Source organism: Nanorana parkeri, unplaced genomic scaffold (assembly GCF_000935625.1).
Source record: "Nanorana parkeri isolate BGI_ZX_2015 unplaced genomic scaffold, ASM93562v1 scaffold54, whole genome shotgun sequence".
Lineage (NCBI taxonomy): Eukaryota > Metazoa > Chordata > Amphibia > Anura > Dicroglossidae > Nanorana > Nanorana parkeri.
Window position 1 is genome coordinate 1,971,958 of NW_017306322.1, and position 23,704 is coordinate 1,995,661.

Below are 23,704 nucleotides of genomic sequence, written 5' to 3' on the forward strand. Positions count from 1 at the left end.
AATTACGCACAGGATTCCTTGCCAGAGGGCTAATTGTAAGTTAGCTTTAACATCCTGCCACTGGCCTAGCTGTCTACTGAACTTGCTGTTATTGTTTAGACATGGGTACTGTATTTCAGGAAAAGCCTGCAAGTTTGTTTTGAATGCTCATGTGCCTGTTACTATGGCCATCTCTGTTTACAGCATCTTGGTTACAGAGTTGAAAGGTTGTGCTCTTGCAGAGCTGCTGTTTCCATTGTTCTACCAATCTGTCCAGAATGTATCCAGAACTGGCCGCAAGCAGGTAGATGTTCATAGAGAATGATGGATGGAGAGGCATCTGCCTGTTCCCGATTTTATTGTTTTATCAGTTGTACCTGGCACATACTTATCTCTGACTTGGCTGACGGATGTTAGGGTTTATGTAAAGTGACATACCGTACTTGTTCCTCAATAGCAAAGGAATGATTAGGCTGTGTATGGCGTAATCTATAATGCCTGGAGGTTTGTAAATAGCTGGACAAGTATTTGCCATTGTCAGTGTAGGGCTTAATTTACTGAGCTATAGATCATTAAAGCACGAGTTTGCCAATAGCCAGACAGAAGAGGCATACTATGTCTCTTCTACCATAAGGGCTAGTTCACACCAAGCCCGTTCCAGGAGCAGAGCAGTTACAGACCGGATCAAAACTGCGTCCAATGTATTCCAATGGTATTTTGGGCTCTAGTTCACACCGCAGCGTTCAGTTCCAGAGCATGTAAAAAAACTGCAGCAAGCCCTATTTTACCTGCTCTGGAACACATGCAAACTCATCAAAAACGCATGCAAACGCCCTGGAACGCACTGAAAGCCCATTTTAAACCAAATTTTTTTTACCAAAAACGGCCCAGAACGCATCAAAAACGCGGCAATAACGCGGCACAACCCACTGCACTGCGTGTGCAGAAACCCATGCAGATCTGGTCTGCATTTGGTGTGTACAAGCCCTAAGGATTCTCACCTGCTGATTCACAATTGTCTTGAGAATATACACTGAGCTGGTCATGTGCAGCTCAGTGTACAATCCTGGCATCTGCTGGGTGCCAGGATGAATGCACTCCAACATTCATGTGCAAGAGTTATGCCCATTAAGATGGTAGCCATTCCCAGAAGAAAACCAGGCCAAGATGTTAGCACTGGAAAGGGGAGATGAGTACAGGCGGTCCCCGGGTTACATACAAGATAGGGACTTTACGTTTGTACTTAAGTTGAATTTGTATGTAAGTCGGAACAGGTACATTTTTAAAGTGTAACTCCAGCCAAAATTGTTTTTGGGGTTTTTGTATAGCATAGGGAAGGGTCACAGTTCTTTTGCTGTCTGTTCCTGTTGTTCAGAAGATTATAATATAATTAAAAACATTTTTTTATTTAAAGTGACACAGCAAAAAAAGTTTTTTTCTATTTTTTTTTTATTTTATAAACTTTATTTTTTATTATTTGTTTGCATTTTAAATTTTTAGTTATTTAACTTTTTCTTTACTTTTTAAAAAAAATGTTTTGTCTTTTTAATTTTTTTTAAAACTTTTTTTAAACTTTTTTTTTGTATTTTAATGATTGGAGCCATAGCCAGCCTGCTATTGGATATTTCAAATTGCAATAGCCAATAGCAGGCTGGCTATTACATCTGCCCACTGCCTGCTGTCAATCAGCAGAGGAGGGGCCTGAAGCAGAAAGTTCTCTATCAGGTCCCCCCATGCTGATTGACAGCAGACAGTGGGCGGGTGCAATAGCCAGCTTGCTATTGGCTATTGCATTTTACAATATCCAATAGCAGGCTGGGTATGGCTCCCAGCCTGCAATGAAGAGTAGGCAGGGGTGCGGGGCAGAGGAGCCGCGGCCAGACCAGGAGACCGGAGGATCGTCCGGACCGGGGAAGCCGACGGAACGGCTGAAGAGGAATCCGGCACATCAGCGGAGGTACGTGGGGCATCGGCGGTATGCAGCGGTCTGTGTCCCCACCAACACAGGCGCGGGGATTTGAAAGGACACAGGCCACTGCAGCCACTGTGGACCCCGTTTGTAAGTACGGATTGTCTGGAAGTCGGACATCCGTAACCCGGGGACTGCCTGTATAGGTCTACTTTAAAAGAAACCAGTATTGTATATGTTTAGATTGTAAGCCCTCAGGGGCAGGGCCCTCCTTACCATCTTGTCTTGAACTGATGTCACCCTTTAAATGATGAATACACTTTGATTGCTGTGTGCCATACCTGGCATGATATATTGTCTATAAACGTGCCTTTCACATTCCCTGCCATAATTAGCGTTGACATCTTGGAGAACCTTCACAATATTCTTAGCCCCCCTCTTCCTTCCTTCCTCCCTCTCTCTCCATATTCCCTGCGGCATGATCATCCTCCATTTCCTATTTTTCATGTTGTTCCTTTCCTTTTGTCCTCATGTAAAGATAGGACAGGCCAATTGTGTGTAATTAGCATATTTTAATGAAGCTGCAAAGGTGATTTAATAATCAGCCATATCTTAGTAACAAACTCTTCTACATCATACAGCCACCTGCATTGTTGTCATTATCGTTTCATCTGTCATTATCCAGTTCTTTGAAAAACTACTTTCTGCAGACAGCTTGTCAGGGCCTTTCTTCAGAGACTTCTGATTTGACATAATGAATAGTTTTTTCATCATAATAGCTAATTTCAGTGATTTAATTGCAGATTACCACTGAAAAGAGCCAGTTTATTTCCGCTGCCAATTTTGAACGCAACAGCACTCTGAGCAGCCGAGCCGTTCAGTATAATGAATCTGGTATTTACACCTGTGAAGCCAAGAACAGCATTGGTGTAGTGAATGTCACGTTCACATTGGAAGTTCTCGGTAAGTAACTGTTGTATGTCTGCAAAATATTATTAGCAGACTCACCGATGTTACCTTACAAACGTCATTTATCTATATCTAAGCTGATGACCTGCATTTACCACTAATTTCCACTTCTTTCTTCTTTGTATTGATATCTATCACCCTATGTAGTCATCAGTCACATGTCTGGGGCTGTACACTTATAGCTGAGAGTGTTTATGGCCAGTTTTGCTATCTGACACATTTTATCTTGCTGGCTATAGCAACCTGTCAGTTTATTCTTTTGCTATCTATTGTGTGTAAAGTAAAAGAAGAAGCTCTTGCTTTAAACATTTTGAGTCATAAGGTTAACTTTGCCTTCTTAGAGTTTGTGTAGATATCTATTTTTGAAGCTGCCTGAACCCTGTGTGTATCGGGGTGAGTGGAGCATAGACAAAGTGACCCTGTTTCCTTGTTTGTAGGCTTTATTGAACACGAGAGCAGTACCCCTGTAGTTTATGTTTGACTGTATTGCCGAGATGTTCTTTCAAAGATGATTTTCATTGCATTTGACAAAACAGCCAGACATAGGTTTGCGCATTGGTACCGTACCTTAGAGGGTTAAATAGACCCCATAATCGTCTAGTGACAGGAACAGCCAAGCAGCCTAATACAGATCAACTTGTACAGGAAGGTTTAATAAGAGAGTGCAAAGTGCAGTTACCATGTGCAAGTAGTATTGGCCCATACCAACCAGATTTGGTAGGGACCAAATGAAAACATTAGCATTTGCAATAAAATAGGCAGGATTTTATCTGCATTGCCTGCAGTTCAATAAAAAGACATCATGCATCTATAGAAACGCAACTCAAAACAGGTCAGACGCATCCTCTGAACCGTCACGTGTACTGCTCAATGAAATTCAATAGACCCGGACCTGCTGACCTGGATTAAACGTGTGCTCCAAAAGCACATCAAATGCAGGAAAACAACGCCCATCAACATGAGCCCTAAATCTTATTGTCTTCCAGGCATTAACAGCATCTCATCATTGCTCTTTTCACTATGTTATTCAGTAAAGAGTGTCCTTTCTCAAATGATAATTCTTGAATCCAGAAAAATATAGCAGCCAGTCAGAGTTTACTCTGATTAAATCAAACTACTACAAGATGGATTCTCGTTTGTTTGTCTTGGCTTCCTGCAATTATGAATAGCTCTTTTATGTACTTGATTGCCTGTTATAAAATTAAATTTTTTATGAATTGCTTTGCTGTAAACTATTACTGTTACTATTACTATTCATATCTGATTTTGTTACCTTATTAGAATTTGGATACCTAAACCTTAACGTCACTGACAACACTACAGTTGATTTAAATGCTGGAGACAACATCCAATTGCAGGTTACTATTTATGCCTACCCCCCGCCTGATGAAGAGTATTGGACTTACATGAACGAAACCCTTCTGAACACTTCAGACCACTTTGTAGAGTCACGAGATACTGGCAATAACAGGTAAAGTAATAATAGGTACTGTATATTCTAATTTGGGATAAACTATAAAAATAGAATCTTCCTAAATGTCTGGCTTGGAGAACCAAAGTTCCCTAATCTGGCAGCTTTATTGAAGTAGGGGAAAGCCTTAGGGCCTGTGCCAGTGGGCTTTTATCGCCGCATACAAGTGAATGGGGCCGCAAAAGCATCTTGAAGCCGGTTGATGCAGTTTAGAAGGTGGTCGAGTTTTAACCAATCATATTTCTAAGCCATGAAGGCAGAATACTTTATCATTCCAACTCTTAAAGATTTAATTCTAATTCTTCTCTGTTTATATTAGGTATGTTAGTAAGCTGAACCTAATCCGACTGAAAGGCAATGAGAAAGGAGTTTATACTTTTTATGCCTCCAATTCGGATGCCAACGCTTCAGTCAGCTTCAACATATTTGTCAAAAGTAAGTATACTTCGACTCTCTCACAGTGGCCAATCATTGTGTAGTTTTAACTGTAAGGTTTTAATCCCGGGTTTTCTTTTATATTTTCACAGCAAGACCAGAAATCCTAATTGCTGAGAGACTTAGCACTGGCGTACTGCAGTGCGTGGCGGCTGGCTTCCCTGTGCCCTCCATTGAATGGGTTTTCTGTCCAGGATCTGAGCAGCGGTATGCAAAATTAATATATGACAGCTTATTCACAATTATTATAGCAATATATAGAAAAAACGTGCAGTATATTTTATTTATCTGATGATGTTAGATGTATGATTTTAGTAAACTGCACATTTACAGACTGTTCTGAGCAAAAATACATATGCCTACTTGCCACATGGCGTTGTAATAGAATGAGCATAACAGGGTCTTAAGGGGGATCACCACCCAAATGGATGTTTATGTCTAAAGATTTTTCCTCAAGCAGTTTTTCCTTAATACAGAGCCATTTGCCATATTCCATGAAGTGTCAAAACTCGGGTTATCACATATTAGCGAGTTCCATTTTAAGGCTAAATGCCTGCAGATGTATCAAATAAAATGTTATTTTCAGAGGAGCAGACAGTTAGGTGTCCTGGCTGCTTTCTGATTGACATCCAGACATTGTCTATGCCTACGTATCCATGCATTATTGACAAAGGATCTTTTTAAGCACTGCATCGAGATACTGTGTTCATTAGCACAATTACTAATATGTCATCCTGCACTGTGGTGGAGACACAATAAGCTGTTTTGCAGGTTGTATTGTCTGATTTGTGACCTATCTGACTATATAAATGAAGGCATGGTGTCACAGGGTCGGTATTTTATTTTCCATACTGTGTAACAACACCTGGAAATGTTTCCATGTACTCTGTGACGTTAGGACCCTATAAAGGAAAAATGACACAGTATTGTTATTGCAGGTGTACAGATTCTCCAAGAATCACCCCCTCTGATGTAAAGTTCAGCCAGGAAAATTCATCTATGGGCCGTATGGTGGTGGAAAGCACCCTAGATGTAAGCGCCATCAGGAAAAATGGTACCGTCCAGTGTATCGTATACAATGATGTGGAACGCATCTCGTCCAGCTTCAGCTTTGCAATTAACGGTAATTTACTGAGTTTACTGAGATCTTGTGGTGTTCTTTGCACTCGCTGCCTTACATTGAATTTTGAGAAAAACAAAGAGCCAGTGGGTCTTATTTAGAGAGATATAATAAGACATACACATTTCATATGTATTTTTACTCAACATAATTTTGTACACATAAAATAAATGTATTTATAGTAAAAACAAAAAAAAACAAAAAACATTGTTTTGTACTTTTTGCTGTCTTAAAGCTGATCAACTCTAAAAAAGTGGGTGGGGTGCGCTACCTTTACTACATATTAATAGTTTAATGATTGTTTAGTAGGCTTTAATACCAAGGAATACTTGCCTTATTTCTCAGCCACATGGCAGATGGCGCACTTATTTGATCTTGCCCAAGCCCTGTAATGTGGGTGAGCACCTAAGCTCATCATATACAATGCAGCATCAGTGGTGGCTCCTGGAATGCATTGTGCATAATGACCTTGGCGAGGGGGGTAGGGGAAATGACCCAAAAAGAGGAACAACTTTGTGAGACTGGTTGTCCATACTGGAACTAGTTGTGAGGAAGCCTGGAGTACTGAGCTAAGTAATTCTGTCAATTACATGCCCTTTAGACTATGTGAGCATTAGATCTTTAATATAGGGGAGGGACTGGGAGGACCCACATGGAACATTTTTATAGCTGACTGGAGTTCCAATTGCCGTATTTGTGACTGTATGTGTCTAAAGGGTCAAGACCTTTAGGATATGTATCCCTTTGTGATGAGGGAGCAATGGATCTGCTTATAATATGTTCTGTAGTGTAAGACAACAAAAACACATTTTAAACCAAATGTTTATATTTTTAAGTAAATTGAAATGTTGAACTGTTCTCTAATCTTCTCTTTCAGAAAAACTGAGTCCCCACACATTGTTCACTCCATTGTTAATTGGCTTCATAGTGGCTGCGGCAGTGATGTGTGTTTTAATGATGATTCTCATGTACAAATACATGCAGGTATGGTACATTTATCAAATTCCAAAACAGGATCATCCTGTGTCTGCTGGTGGGGAAAAAATGAATAATTTTATATGTGTTCTTTCTTTTTATAAAAGAAACCAAAGTATGAGATACAGTGGAAGGTAGTGGAAGAAATCAATGGCAATAATTATGTTTATATTGACCCAACACAACTTCCCTATGACAACAAATGGGAGTTCCCTAGAGACAGATTGTGCTTTGGTAAGTGTATTATACTACAAAGTTACTGTATGTTATGACAGTATTTTGTGCTCCTCCATCTCAGCACAAAAGTATTTCAATGAAAAAAAACGAAGACGTTTCTTCTTTCTTAGTTTGACAGAAGTAGCAGTGAGAGCTGCATAGGCTGTGTAAAAACATACTACATGGATCCTACTATTTGGTGTTAACACCACATGGGAATCAACCACATTTAAAAACTCTGCAACCGATCACATAGTAACTCTGCAACCGATCACAAAGTATCTATAATATATTGAGCGGGGAGGGGGGAATCCAGCCCCTCCCCTGTCACGGCAGAGAGCCGTGACAGGATTGAGAGGTGAGCGAACGCCGGTATATGTTCGTTCACCTCCCGATCTACTGAGCCGACCTGTGACAGTCTCATTGTCACAGGTCGCCTACAACTATGAGGTGAGTGAAAAGCACTCACCTTATAGTTCTCCTTTAAGTAGGGATGCGCCGATATATCGGCCGCCAAAACATAACGACCAAAAACTGCACTTTTGGCTAAATGCCAAAAGTGCCATTTTCCTGCCGATACATCGGCACATCCTGGTTTCTTTCCTCCTCGCTGGACGCTGCTCTGTGTCCCAGCAGGGAGGAGAGAAAGTGTGACAGCCGGCCGAGCGCTGCGGGAGGTGAGCGCTGTGAGCAGCCGGCGTCTCTTCTCCCACACCGCTCAGCCTCCTATCACAGTCCGGCAGAGCGATGTGTGGGCGGAGACAGCCCGCACTGTCACAGGAGGCTGAGCTCTCCCCCCTGCACCGCTCGCTCAGCCTCCTGTGACAGCGTGTCACAGAGGAGAGCGGTACAAACACTCAGCGATCAGTGATCGCTGAGTGTTTGTAGATAATTGAGGACATGGTATGTGTACTATATCCTCAATTATGAATGATTGGGAGTAATCTACATCACCTCCTGTTCATTCATGATTGTGGATATAGTAAACATACTCTGTCCTCAAGTTATGAATGAACAGGAACACTCATAGAGGATTCCTGTTCATTGATAACAGAGGATACAGAAAAAGAGATTAAGGACTTTGTGTCCTCAATCTCTTTTTCTATTTTAAAAGGGAAATATCAGGGGTCTGTTTAGACCCATAATATTTCCCTGAAGCCCCTAAAAGTAAATTAAAACATAAAAATATTTAATAAAAAATGAATTATTAAATATAAAAAAATTAAAAAGTTTATAAAAAAATTAATTTAAAAATTTGAAAAAATAAAAAACATTTTTGGTTTCCATTTCAGCCTGGCAATTTTTTTCTATTTCGGTTTTGAAAGTTTAATTTCGGTGCACCTCTAGTAATAAGGGTTAGAACTTCAGGTTTTTATTGCTCTCTACATACCCACTGGAAAGATTTACCCGCTCTATGTCCCGATGACCAAAGAATTTACAAATATTACAGTTGTCTCTGGAACAGGAATAGAGTAGAAATCCTTCAAGAAGAAAACTGGTTGTAATGACAACTATCTAAGTTGTCATCACAACCACTTGTTGTCATCACAACTAAGTCACTTTGCAGACATTTCTTCTTACTTCCTGTTATGTCTGTCTTTTAGATGTACTTTAAACAATGAAGCATTTCTATTAGGTACACTTTATAAAAGTATCCAGGTGCTCAGCCCATGTACATTGGGTATTCAATGTTCTAGGTTGTTTTGCCTTTCCTGTATTTTATTTCTTTAGGTATTCTGCTATTAATATTAGAATGAATGTAGTATTAATAGGTATTTTAAAGATCTATATTTTTTTTAATAGGTAAGATTCTGGGTGCTGGTGCTTTTGGTAAAGTGGTTGAAGCAACTGCCTACGGGCTCCATAAGAATGACAATACACTGACCGTTGCTGTTAAAATGCTAAAACGTAAGTCTTGTGGTTATTTAATAGTCGTTCATAATGTCTTCAGATGTTACTTGGACTTGATGTCTAATGCTGTATGAAATCTCTCAATGTCATTGCAGCAAGTGCCCATGCCACAGAGAGGGAAGCTCTTATGTCGGAGCTGAAAGTACTGAGCTATCTGGGTCATCACAAAAACATTGTGAATCTGCTTGGCGCATGCACTGTCGGAGGTAAATGAGTATATGCTTTCAGCATCGAACTAATATCTGTATGTTACAGGGAACTGCCATCTATTATTAACTAAAGATAATAATTTTCTTCCAAAAGTCCAGCATTCTAAAATAGAACCTGGTAAAATGAGTGATATAGACACAATGAAGGTTTCCTATCCTATAATATGACATTTCTGTACCTTGCAGATTGTTTACTATCATTGGAGCTTTGCAATACTTGCTACTTTCTCAGGCTATCAGTGGGAAGCTGTGGTCAACATATATTGGCTTTTGGGACTTCCCTATTTTAGTAAACAACAAGATAAAGATGTCAGTGCTACGGAGTTCTGTGAAACACTGTGCGTGGCTTCCTGTATGAGGCAAAGCATTGTGTCGTATTTATATTACATGAGCTAAAAACTTGGCTTTCTTTACAGTAACAATGGAGGAAGCTGGACACTAACAAGCAATACTATCTAAGGCTAAACTCTTACAAAGAAGTTCCTTCATTACATTAACTTTGTGGGGAATGTAAGGATATAACCTAAGAATTGTATGTCTCTACACACTCCCCAACCTCTCCAAACATTCCTTGGATACACTTTCTTAGGCAGCACCAGGGGTATCTAGCAGTCCTTCCCCATAGGTGGAAATGCACGACTGACCAAATGTTTGGGAATTTGTTTCCTAACAACTTTGTTTGGGAATGTTTTGTATCATCAAAATACAATGTAATGTCTGCTGCTAGCTTTACATTGTATTTACATTTGGTTTAAATTATTAAAAAACAATCCTATCTCAAGAATTGCTCTCTAGTAGTGTCTACACCCCAGATAGCAATCTCGCCATATTTTGGGTATCCATAAGAAATGCCCTGTGCCATTTTGACAGGATCACATAATTGTCCAGCCTGATACATGCCAGTCACATTACATGGCGGTGCTAAATGCATAGATAATCATCAGGGGTAGAAAAGACCATTCCACTTTCAGATGACCTGCCACCCTTTTAGGTCTACAATTATCTTTTCTATCTTATACCATATTACATCTGATTAGCTTACTAAAAATTCTACAGAGACCTCTTGTATTGCCGCTTCTGCCTTTCCTATATGAGCCATGCCTCAGATTAGATTAATTTTTTTAATATTTTAAATAAGTTGCTTTTGTTTTTGGAGCTCATAAAAGGGATTAAACAGTGCTGTCACAGACGTAGGAAAACATATACTACATTAGCCACCTGGATGCCTAAGGGGTTAATGATAATCACTTAATTGCAAGGATGGCTTAAGCCTTAATGTGTGACTAAGCCTGCATGGAGCCAGCAACAAGTAAAACGCTGTTATGTAGGCTTGTGCTGTTCATTGCGGAAGCATAATAAAAGCATCATCATTCTTATTCAGACTGAGACGTGTAACCTTTGATTTCCCTAATTAGCATCTCTCGCCAGTACATATGGGCCAGTGCAGAGAAAAAGTAATCTCCATCCTCTCACTTTCTCAGGTTTTCTTTATGAGGTGCATACAGTGTCAGTGTGACGCTGCCATGAAAGTAGCCGTGTTTTATGACCAAAGAGTAGTGATCACAGCTTTGTCTACGTTCAGCTCTTTACCTGGTATCTTTGTTTATTTGCTCTGCAAGCAAGTGTCTCAGTCACATGCTATTTACCTCAGACATGCAGCTATGGCACACAGTATTACTTTATGTGGGGGAAGGGACAGGAATTGGTTGCCTTCTGTTATACTGAGTAACTTTTTTTTAATTATTTTTTTTTAATGATTTATTTTATAAAAGAAAGCCCACATTACATTTCAGCCAGAGAGGGTTAAGACACATTCTATCAGGTTTATTTGCTTGTATGTGACCCATTTGGGAAGATTTTCCCTGTCTCAGTAACACCAGACAGGAAGTGTGGGCACTCTACCACCAACACACACCTAAAAATAAACAGGACTATATAGTAGGTGTGCGTTGCTGGTAGAGTTTGATACTATATGGTCTAAGTAAGCTTGTAGGATTTATAATAAATATTTATTAATAAATTCCTATTAATAAATTGTTTACAATCCGGAAGACAGCTGCAGGCCTTTTTGCTCTACCTAAATATAGTTTTTTTTGCGAGTATGTCTATGGTAGCAGGTACCAACACTGTTTGGGGTGAGTCTCCATTCTCCAGTTTCCATTTAATGAAGGAGAAGTTAGCGTTATGAGCTTTTGTATTTTATCTTTTCCTTATCATAACAAATTTTGGGAATAAAAGTCAATAGGACATGATTCACAGACAGCAAAACACATCTAACCAAGGTTCTTTCCTACCTGATGAACTATGAAAAAGGGTTTTTTATTGTCTCCAGTTGAGAGATTACCCATCATTTCCTGTCCCTCTGAGTGCCTGTAAATGAGACAGGAAATTATTATTATTATTACTACTATTATTATACAGGATTTATATAGTGCCAACAGTTTGCACAGCACTTTACAATATAAGGCAGACATTACAGTTAAAATACAAATCAAGACAAGATGGTAAGGAGGGCCCTGCAGTTAAAGCTTACAATCTTAAATGAATAAGATGTCTCCCTAGTGTGAACCAAGGCTGCAACAAAACCTGGAGGCTGTTATAACCTTTCCCCACTTCCAATTCCCCTTTTTAAAACCACTTTGATATCATGAACAACAATCGTGGAAACTCTCACATGATCGCGCATACTCACGCCATTTGTTTTTTAGTTGCACAAGATATCCACACCATTTGAATGAGAAAAGTAGAGCTTTAACATTGTTCCATCGGCGTCTTCAAACGTTTCACCACTTCTATTAAGAATGTGGCCTGAACATGTTCTGCTCTCCTTCAGCTGGTCCGCAGTGCTTAGAACACAATGTAATTTGCACTCTTTAGGCATTAATCATTACATTCTTCTGTAGTACCTATTGAGTTCCAGTATAAAAAATGTTTTCCAAGTACCCTATCTGTTGACCTTTCTGTGTCCTGTTTTCCTGGATTCCCAACACTGAATAAGCCTGAACCCAAACCACTTAACATCAGTGACTTGGATTGAAAGTCCTTAGACTGTTTTAGCTTGGGAACCAATAAAGAAACAAATAACCAATGTCAGGGAGCTCAACTAATGAAATGAAATAAATAATACAATAACATCATTTATTCTGCTAACATAGTTTGTTGTAGCCCTTAGCAGCATATCTAAAACAGATATGTATGTCCAGGTCATGGTCAAGGTATAGCTTATGCGTAGGCAATCTCGGCACTTCAGCGGTTGTGGAACTAGTAGTTCCATGAAGCATTGCTAGTAATTTCATGAGGCAGCTGGCGTTCTGAGGTTGTCTACCCCCAGTATAACTGGTAGTAGTTGGTCTCATTCAAATGGACTTGTACTGTAATGTTAACGACGTTTTGTAGCTTATTCTTCAGTTTTGTAATTGGCTACGAAACCCCTTTAACATTACAGAACAAGTCCATTTGAATGTGACTAATACAAGCTAAGATTGATACCATCTGCATTCATCTAAAATCTGATTGGTTGGTATGGATCACTCTGTGCTCATCACTCTGTGCGTATCACTCTGGATCACTCTGTGCTCATCACTGTTTGCAACATATTGGGGTTGATTTACTAACCTTATAAACACACCACGAACGTGTATACACCTCTGCAGTGTGTTCCCTCCCAGCATGATCTATGGGTGGAATCTAAACACCTTTGTAATGTGTACACACCCAGCAGGTGTGTTGTGCAAAGCCCTGAATGAATTCCAAGGTGATGTTGGGTAAATTAGCTCTATGTTGTGTTGCTTGCGTTGATGAATGCAAGGCATGTAAATGCATGAGCTAACCATTTTTGTCTAAACTGTGAAGCAGCATTATATATGCATCATGTGCATGATTTTTCCATATATGGCATTAGTGGAAATATGCTTTTAGAGACTTTTTGGTTGATAAATACGTTTTGTTGTGTGAAAATCACACACACCTGGTGTGTGTGTGTGTTTAGGTTAGTAAATCACCCCCATTGAATCAGCCATACATTTCACTAAGAATCTTTGCATTGTGAACTAAGTGGCACATGTAAAAAAAAATGAGGGCAAAGGAAAACTGGAGATACGCAGACTGATTTAAGGGGTTCAACATCTTTATTCAATTATATAAGTGAAGGTTCCATCATTTTTCCCATCATGTGAGAAGCAAACTCCTGTTTATTTTTTCATCTGCACATGATTGGATATTCAAAGTGAACACGGCTACAATTTATTGAGTGAAGATTCTCAACTCCTTTAGTAAGTCAGCCTGCATATCTAAAGGAACCCATCGTATGTTAACTTCCAGTTCCTAACCACTAAACTTTCTAGTGAAAAACAAATGGAGCTGGAATTGCTATAATGTAAATTTCCTGTGTCATGCATTGTGTCATAAACAATCAAGCAGTTTAGGCTTATTAACTGTCTTCAATTATTATAAAAGGTAGGTGTTATCATAAAATATTATTATCATGAAATTATTATAAAAACAGGTTGTATCATAAAATATTATTATCATGAAATTATTATAAAAGGCAGGTTTTATTATAAAATATTATTATCATTAAATTATTATAAAAGGCATGTTTTATCATAAAATATTATTATTATGAAAGGCAGGTTTTATTATAAAATATTATTATCATTAAATTATTATAAAAGGCAGGTTTTATCATAAAATATTATTATCATGAAATTATTTTAAAAGACAGGTTTTATTATAAAATATTTATTATCATGAAGTTATTATAACAGGCGGGTTTTATCATACGCTATTATTATTATTATCATGAAATCATTAGAGAATGCATATTTTTCATTTGTGGAACTTACATCTATAGAAAAACGTGACCTTTTTGTAACTCGGGCATCACGGCCTACATACATGAGATGAGCATTCAGCAGGAACATCAGTTTGTCTTAGGCGTGTCTTGTATGTAACATATACCACAAAGATCTTGTGACCCTCTCATGGTTTATCCCCTGCCTGCTCATAGTTCTGGAGGGTAATGAGTTGACACTGAAAATCCATTTGTTTCTCTTATGAGATTTGATGCGGCCATATCTCAGTGTACTGAAGTGTCACCCTTCTGTGTGCATAGTTTGTTCACATTCATTAAATGTGTGTACCTTTTTTGGTTCACCAGGTCCAACTCTTGTCATCACTGAATATTGCTGCTATGGAGACCTTCTGAATTACTTGAGAAGAAAGCGCGATTCCTTCATTTGCCCGAAATTTGAGGATCATTCTGAAACAGCACTGTATAAGAATCTTCTCAATTCACGGAACAATGTCTGGTGAGCAAGCACATGCTTTGAAAACTGAATTCTGGGCAAACAACTCATCAAGCCAGATGACATGCCTATATGAGAGCTGCTTTACCTGTCAAAGAATTTGTATTTCTGTCCATCCAGTTCTGAGATTTACACAGCACAGCGCTGGCAGGATAGAAGACCTGATTTTCTCTTGTACGTGCCGTCGCATAGCCTGTGACTGGAGAGTAAAAAGAGAAGCAGCAGGTTAATGAGCTCATCTCTTGACACTCTGCTCTCTCCTCCTATTAGCATGTCCCTTGTTAGCACTGACTGACTTCTTGTGCTGCTCCCCCCCCCCCCCCCCTTCAGTCTGAGTTCTGCTCTACTAAGTACTGAAAAAAGGCTGATACCAGGTCAAATTCAAGTACTTACACTCCAGGCCAAATATTTTTTTTTAAGTTTTGTGCTCTGTTTTTTGTCCCCTGAGATTTTTCCCAGACAATGAGGGGGGGGTTAGAAATGTAAATAAACTGTATTTGTACATTGTGGATAAATCGGAACCTGTGTCATTTTTGTACTGCCGTTGGTCCATATTTGGCATATTTCCCCTCCGTGCCCTCAGGGATACATGTTCTGCTGTAACAATGGTCACTGGAACAGGAAGTGAGGAGGCATCTCCCCAATGAGGACACCTGTTCCAGTAACAACTTTCTAAGAGGGGGATTTCTTCTAATGTGTGATGGATTTCTTCTCACTTCCTGTTAAGTATTTGGGATAGGAAGTAAAATCTCCCCCAAGGGACACAGACAACCAAATATAAACTGACAGGGATTATCTTACTGTATCTAAAACATTTGGCTGTACATACATTTGAAACTGTGTGCTTGTACATGCTATGCATGAGGGTGAGTGGCCACACACTGTCCTAGTTTTATCAAGTCTTTCACATCCTAGTGATTGCTAGGATAACGGAGAGGCCATAAACAGCAATTGTTTCACAGAAAACTCCATAGTTATGTATATTATACATAGAAAATGGTCAGCTTAGATGAAAAAAGAACTTAATAGAGTTTTAAAGGTAACAACCTATAAAGAACAGTGTTCCTTTAGCAGTTACGAGTTAAATGTGAGCCACCGCAATTACTATAGTGCACACTCTTGCTCTTTGCTCATTATTGAGACATACCTCCTATACAGACATATCAACATTCTGAGGAATAAAAGGAGCACAGTGTCTTCTCTTTGACCTTTGAAGGCTTCTGTAGTGGGTCAGGTTTCGTGTAAACCACATTGGTGTAACGTTTCTCCTGGGACTGATCTATTGTTCATCACTTGCTGTCTTCTCTTACTGATGCAATCTGATTGTTAAAACTTCTGTTCTTGCCATCTGCAATGACTTTGTAGGACGGCAGCTCTGATGCTGCAACTTTATATAAATACCATATGGTACATAAGCGCGTAGAAAGCGCAGGTGTGATATAAGGACGTCACGTATGAAGGAATAAAAGCTTCCACTGGCTCTTTGTTGATAGCAGTGCTGGTGCCTCTCTGAGCTTCAGCAATCAGTAATTAGACATGTATCCTGCTGGAGCTGAAGAATATGGATGTAAGTCTTTTGTTATGCTTGTTCTTCTGCCAAATCAAACAGCACATATCCTTGTCTTTGTTCTTGAAATATTCATTTACGAGTTGTAAACAAGGACAATGTTTTCAATCCTATTCTTCCTCTTGTTTTACAGTGATGGGATGAGTGAATACATGGACATGAAGCCAGGAGTACCTTACGTAGTGCCAACTAAACCCGACAAGAGGAAGTCAGGTGAGTTCCATTCCAACTTGCAATCTGTGTGTATCCCAATACTTTATAGCCAGGAATGTGTGAGACTCATAGTTCATGATAACAATCAGCTTTTATCTTTTTAATCATTTGAAAACCCTGATATCAAATCGTTTTGATTAAAGAATCAAAACTATCGGGAAGACGTTGCTTCAAATGGGTCGTCTGATAAAAAACAAGTGCTGTTCCTTAAAAAAAAAGTGATGGTCTCTGGTGGAAATAAAAATTTCTACCAACGCAATAGTCATCAGCCTCAAAACACCTGCAGTGTCATACAGATTAATTGAAACACTCTGATAAGATATAGGAGCATGGTCAGACTTCTAACTCACTCAACAACCCACCTGCCTTCCCCTTTTTGATTGTTTTTGAGTGAAGGATCATTTAAAATAAACAAATCTATAATCAAATGATGGTTTATCATTACTGATATACCAACACTATGGGGTCTATTCACAAAGCTGCCGAGGGCAGCCGAGTGAATGACCGATCAGAAGTGAAGTGAGCCGAACACTGTTCGGCTATTCACTAATGCCATGACCCCGCACTTTTTATCCTCTTAATTGTGACATTTGTGTTTCCTTTTTTTAAGACCTAGTTAACATGCTTCATATTACCAGGGTTTGTTAATGTTTACAAACTATTTTCCTTTTTATAGATTTAAATTAGATATGAGTCCATGCCTCTAATAGAGATAAGAGTCTAAGATCCCTATTATAGTTGGGAATATCTTGTGTGGGTTTAAAGGGTTATTCACAAAAGTGTGAAGAGTTTGGAGAAGGCAGGAGAAGGGAACAATCTAGGAGAACATAGACGAACTGGAAAGTGAGCTGAATTGGAGAATTTTTCCAGTTCAGCTATGTTGTCCTAGATTGTTCACTTCTTCTGCCTTCTCCAAACTCTCCACCCTTTTGTGAATAACCCTGTTAGTTTTCTAAAGCACTGTGTATCATAAGCAATTGCCATTTAACAAAAAAAATGTTTTTACGTTTTTTTTTATTTTTGATCCATCTTAATATTACTGATTACCTGCAGCTTCTTTGCAACCACTTTCTGTCTACATATACGCTTTCCAGCAACGGTTGCATGGCATTACTCAAGGCGGGTTTCCTGATGGGTGACAGCAGTGGACCATGCCTGTGTAATGTGTTAAAATGGCCAAAAGCCCCACTGGCTGACCATGGAGGAGCACAGGGACAGGTTTTTTTCACCTTTTAACAGGAAGTGTCTGTACAAGGCTCTTCATGACAAGTCACCAGCTATTATTTTATTAAATGCTACAGAATAAAAAATATTGAAAAAAATTACATTGATTGGTTTTGCATATACTTTAAATTAAATTATCAGTGTTTATAGAATGCTTGAGAAAACAGTACCTCTTAGAGAGAACCCACACAAATACATGGAGAATATACACAATCTCTGCAGATAGTGTCCTTGGGGGAGATTCACCCAAGAGCCTAAAATGGCAAACTGAACTTGCCATTTTAACCACTGAGCTGTTTTGCTACCCAAATAAATGACCATTTCCTTTGAAATAAGCTTTGGCTGGCATTTACACATAACGTTCTTTGAAAGAAACACAGTTTATACCAGCATGAGGGCTATATGAATCACATTGATGAATACTGTTGTATTTCTTCAAACTTAACATTTTTCTGTTTACGTTTCACTAGGCAGAAATCTCAGTAGCAAAGTCCTTGTTTGCTTGTATGGACAGATTAAGTGGTGATTGCTTAGATCAGAGTCATGTTTGTTTGAAATCTTTGTATAACTGTTTTTATGGTTTATCTTGAACAGGATCCTACGTTGATAAAGACATCGCAATGCCTGAAGAGGATGATTTAGCTCTAGATACAGATGATCTGATTAGCTTTTCATATCAAGTTGCACAGGGCATGAACTTCCTGGCGGCTAAAAATGTGAGTTAATACACTGGGACATGTCCACATTTGTACTTGTTGTGGGGATACAGTTACTATAATACTGAGACAAAGAAACCCTCTTTAATGACATGTTAAGGTCCTCGTACATGATCATTTTAGAACGGACATGTCTTCGTGGAGACAGTATTACAGGGAATTTCTCAAATTGTTTCATTCTGTTGACTAAGGGGGTTATTCACAAAGCTGCCTTAGGCAGCCGAGTGAATAACCGACCCGAAGTGAGACGAACACTGTTCGGCTATTCACTTCAGCTGTACATCGGGTGGCTTCGGGTCAGACTTCGAAGTGCAGAAGGATTTCCAGTAAGCCGATCCAACTCGCTGCTGTTCGGCCTATTCTCATAGATGCCGAACAGCAGTGAGTGAATAGCCGAATGCCTCCTCTGGTGGTACCGAGCAGAATAGAAAAACAGTAAAAAAAAAGTTTTACAAAATAAATTGGAAAACGATTGGGCGGAGCGAGCAGCTGAGAGCTAGCTCCGCCAAGCTATTTTCTATTACAGCTGGGCTCCGGCCACTTGTAGAGAGATCAGCGTCCCTGCTTATCAGGTAACCAAGGACGCCATCTGTCATTACACACTGAGATGGGGACCTGCAGTTCTCCATCAGGTCCCCTTCTGGTGATTGACAGCAGCAGAGGGCGGGTGCAATGCTAGCTTGCTATTGGCTATTGCAAAGTGAAATATCCAATAGGAATCTAGCTATGCATTCCTATGGTGTTTTTTTTTTTTTTTATTCTGACGGCAGCAGAACCGCCCGGCCAATAGAAAACAGTTGGGCGGAGCTAGCTGTTACTGCTAGCTCCGCCCAATCATTTTCTATTTTATTGTTTTCTACTTTTTTAACTGTTTTTCGATTCTGCTCAGTACCACAGAGGTACCGGGCAGAATAGCCGAGCGGCATTTGGCTATTCACTCACTGCTGTTCGGCATCTATGAGAATAGGCCGAACAGCAGCGAGTAGCCTGCCGGAGGTTCGGCTCAGCCGATCCAGATGTTGGATCAGCTGAGTCTAACTCCTTCTGCACTTCGGGTCGGCCGAACATGCTGAGCATGTTTGGCCGACCCGAAGCCAGCCGCAGCAAGCCAAAGTACGGCTGATTTTAGTCGGTGTACAGCTGAAATCAGCTGTACAAGCCTGAAGTGAATAGCCGGACAGCGTTCGGCTCACTTCACTTCGGGTCGGTTATTCACTCGGCTGCCTACGGCAGCTTAGTGATTAAACCCCATTTTCTTCTGATAAGTAGGTCTTTCTTAGTAAGTGTTCTAAAACATTTTCTTTCTTTCACAGTGCATTCACCGAGACCTTGCAGCAAGAAATATTCTCCTCACCCATGGTCGAATAACGAAAATCTGCGACTTTGGCCTAGCCCGAGACATCAAGAATGACTCGAATTATGTGGTTAAAGGAAATGTAAGTCAAAGCAGGTGTAATTCAGTTAGCGTCACTCAGCGCTCTCAAATTGACTTAGAAAACACAGAGAAGATAGCAAATCACATCAGGGCACTCTCTCTCTTGTAGACTACATAATGATTTGGTGATATAATTTAACATTTCATGTAAAAATGACACTTTAGTAGACCTGTGAGACACATTTTTGATGTTCATAATGGAAGGATTGTACATAATGTACTTTTCAGTGAAAAATATAACATTTATTGATCACCCTAAACTGATTAACAGTTGACAGAAAAGGTAGTACATCTGCTGTGAATGAGAATAATATAGGTGAACCTATACTTTAAAAAAATGTTGTTTCCTTTGATATCCCCTACTGATAAAACAAAAAAAGCCATAATATTCAGTAGCATATGTGCAATGAAAGCTAATCTTACACTGCCTTGATTCTTAAATAGTTTTAATGAACTTTGCATCGATACCGTTTGCTGTTTGAAATGGGCACAGCTGTGAAAAAGTGGAATTCACCGTTACTTTTGAGCTCCGTAATCGAGGTCAATACTAGAATCAGTAGTTTCAGCTAGCATCTGTAATATGATTTTTGATCGATGCATCCCAAGGGGTATTTAGGACAGGTTCACTAAGTACCAATGCCTGTTAAAGTAAATTCAGAATGTCAGTTTACAATTTTAGAAACAAGTGCATGGTAAGGAATAGAGATCTAAGTATTTTTAATTATTTAAAACATAAGAGATTTTTTTGAGGACTGTTAGACACCATAAAGGAATGCAGACGTGGGTACACATGCTAAGTAAGGGGTTTTTGAGGTACACAAAGCTATACAATTAGAATAAAATATTACACAATTAGAATAAAATAATGCCATTCTAAAGGGGTATCTCCTTTATTAAAGTTTAGAAACCCTGATCTATACTCTATAGCACCCCTGCAGGTTAATATAGGATGGCAGCATGATAATTTACAGTACATATAATTATTCTCTGCAAGTGTCATTATATCTTGTATGGTTTTTCAGTTCACCAGGTAAATATTATCAGGATGAGGCCCATTATATCAGAAGCCTGTGTTGACTGGCATTTGGCTTTTGACACCAGTTTGAAAGGTTTCTTAGATCATTCAGAATTAATTGACAGGTGCACTTGTCTGGCATCTGACCTTCTTCTGGCCTGCAGTTGACCTGCTTCATGCTGGTTTTGCATTCCCACATATTTGCATGGGAATACAAAACCTGCTTCAAATGAACAAAAGTCCATTGACAAAGGCCCATAGACTGCTGGATGTGTCTTTATAAGAGGGCAGAGGCATCTATAGAAAAAGTAAAACTTGACCCATAAATGTACATACAGTAGCTCTGGACAGATGAATTTGAGTGGATCCATTTTGGAGGCCAAAAAAAGACATTACTTTGCTCACTTTTGATCCACTCACAACAATAACTATCTTGTTTGCATTCTTTGAATTTTGGTTCAGAACCAAAATGCCTTTCTCTGGTTTGTCCAGATGATTAGCCAACTTCATGATCCAAAGAAGCATATTTATTACCAGTGAGACGTAGGGGTTGATTTACTAAAGGTAAACATGCTGTTGACTTTGCAAGGGAATTTGCACTTTTGCAGGCTAAGTTTCCACTTAGTTTTGTGAATGAAGTGAAGCTCTGCTGACTTCCATCATCCAATCATATGCCAAAAAAAAACGTTTTTTTTAAACTCCTTTTCTTTGCACTCGATTGGGTATTCTCTGCAAAGTGAAATTTTAGCACATTCACCAAGCAAATTGAACAGCCAATTTTCCTTTAATAAATCAACCCTATAGCAATGTTAGTTAGTGATTAGAGGATGTAAAAGATTTATTTTGACTTTTATTTTAATGTACAAAACACTTGTTTGTGTATATTGCTGCACTCCCAGAATAAATGTCATTCTATTAACTTGTGTAACATCTTGGAGACAAATACAAAACAAGCAGTACTGTAGGTAGACTCTGTAGGAAGTGTTTCCTTAAAAGAGAACTATGGGACTAGTGTCCTCCCGTGACCCAAAGCAGCTCAGTATATCATGGGCTATTGCCCGCGATATACTGTGAGCGCCGCAGCCGGGACTGATCCTGACAATACTGTCTGGATCCACCCAGCTGCGTGAGTGACAGCTGACTCTACCTATCTAGAGGCAGAGCCAGCTGTGCCCTCCCCATCCGCTCCTCCACTTAGCGCTGGAGGAGAGGGGAGGGGGGAATCCCTGCGGGGAGCGGTGACTGAGGCCTTGTTCACACCAAATGCAGAGTTTCTGCACACGCAGTGCAGTGGGTTGTGCCGCGTTTTTGATGCGTTCCGGGCCGTTTTTTGGTAAAAAAAAAAAAAAATTGTATTAGTTTAAAATGGGCTTTCAGTACGTTCCAGGGCGTTTGCATGCGTTTTGATGCGTTTACATGTGTTCCAGAGCATGTAAAATAGGGCCTGATGCAGTTTTTTTACCTGCTCTGGAACGGAACGATGTGAACTGGAGCTAAAAATACCATTGGAATACATTGGACGCAGTTTTGCTCCGGTCTGTAACTGCTCTGCTCCTGGAACGGGCTTGGTGTGAACAAGGCCTGACAGTCACCGCTCACTGCAGGGAGACGATCAGGAAGTGAGTGGATCGGTGCATGTTTCTGCTCACTTCCTGATCGATAGAGCCGACCTGTGACAGCTTCTTTGTCATAGGTCGGCTCTAACTATGAGGATGAGTGGAAATTACTCACCTCATAGATCTCCTTTAACTGCTACAAGAATAGGAAGCATTACAGCTTGTCTTAGAGATTCGATTTTATGTTAGTTTCATTCCATTTGAACTTTCTTTCTCCAGAGCAAGCTTAAATATAAAAAGCAGAAACAAATCCCCCTGTTTTATCTCCAGAAATAGATTGAGTAAAGATGCAAAACAAAATACAAACACAGACCGTAAAAAATGTCAGTCTGTGTAAACGGAGATGTAGCAGATGAAACTGACATTGTAATAGTGACAGGGATGTTTGTTGATGTTTGCACAACCAAGTGATTTGGTCTGTCTTATAATATCAGCAAATACTGAAGTGAACTGCTAAGAATATCTGAATTACAATCTGCTACAACAGACATTTTAGAATTCAAAAGTGTTGTTAAAACGTGATTTGTATATGGAGAGCAACCATTGTGATGTGGCCTTTTTTATCTGGGTTAGTATAACTGCGGTAAAAGAGGTTTTCTAGGTCAGAAAATATTTACCAAGCTACCTTAAAGCAACATTCCTTTTCATATTTATCTCAATGTAAATACATTATCATCATTGCCACTGATTAACTAGAACTCATAATCCTGTTTTCCTAGGCTCGGCTCCCCGTGAAGTGGATGGCTCCTGAAAGTATATTTCATTGCGTGTATACTTTTGAAAGTGATGTCTGGTCCTATGGAATACTTCTTTGGGAGATCTTTTCTTTAGGTACATTGCTAATATTCTATTTACAATAGTAACGATAAGAGGTTAATTGTAAATATATTACAGTTTTTATATGTGTTATATATTACCCACGAAATCCAGAGAAAACTTGGAAGGCAGCACAGTGGCTTAGTGATTAGCACCACCAGGGCACTACCTGCATGGAGTTTGCATGTTCTCCTTGTTGTTCAGTGGGTTTCCACATTGGAAAATTAGATTGTAAGCTCCTCGAGGGCAGGATCTGATGTACCATAGTTAAAAGCACTGCGTTATTTGTCAGCACTGTATAAATACTTTTAATAGATTAAAGGTGACTGCTGCGAAATTGATTTGATCTGTTACAGTTAAACAACTTACATAGGTCACCTCTCTGCCTCCAGCCTGTGATTAGACAGTGAAGGAGCAACAGCAGGATTATGAGTTTACCCTTTGCTGCTCTTCATGCTGTCAACATGGTCCCTGTCAGCACATGTGTATACAGTACATCTGATTGGCTTTTAATGGCGCCCCTCCCTCTCCCAGTCTTATTTTTACTGTACTGGGGTTTACAATAGACCCCCCCCCCCATTGCCCCCTTCCCGGGCCGCGTT

At 39.5% G+C, this 23,704-nt stretch overlaps 1 protein-coding gene across 1 annotated transcript in view; it reads left to right on the forward strand.

The window, feature by feature from the left end:
• The window catches only part of KIT (KIT proto-oncogene receptor tyrosine kinase), a 45,751-nt gene that overhangs the window by 18,162 nt on the left and 3,885 nt on the right, over nt 1-23,704 (forward strand). The window contains exons 5-18 of the mRNA XM_018575607.1: nt 2,692-2,851; nt 4,139-4,328; nt 4,648-4,763; nt 4,856-4,970; nt 5,702-5,886; nt 6,761-6,867; nt 6,966-7,092; nt 8,878-8,982; nt 9,081-9,191; nt 14,353-14,503; nt 16,201-16,280; nt 18,099-18,220; nt 19,534-19,656; nt 23,006-23,117. Coding sequence (XP_018431109.1) covers nt 2,692-2,851; nt 4,139-4,328; nt 4,648-4,763; nt 4,856-4,970; nt 5,702-5,886; nt 6,761-6,867; nt 6,966-7,092; nt 8,878-8,982; nt 9,081-9,191; nt 14,353-14,503; nt 16,201-16,280; nt 18,099-18,220; nt 19,534-19,656; nt 23,006-23,117 — 1,804 coding nt within the window. The remainder of the gene's footprint in view (nt 1-2,691; nt 2,852-4,138; nt 4,329-4,647; nt 4,764-4,855; nt 4,971-5,701; nt 5,887-6,760; nt 6,868-6,965; nt 7,093-8,877; nt 8,983-9,080; nt 9,192-14,352; nt 14,504-16,200; nt 16,281-18,098; nt 18,221-19,533; nt 19,657-23,005; nt 23,118-23,704) is intronic.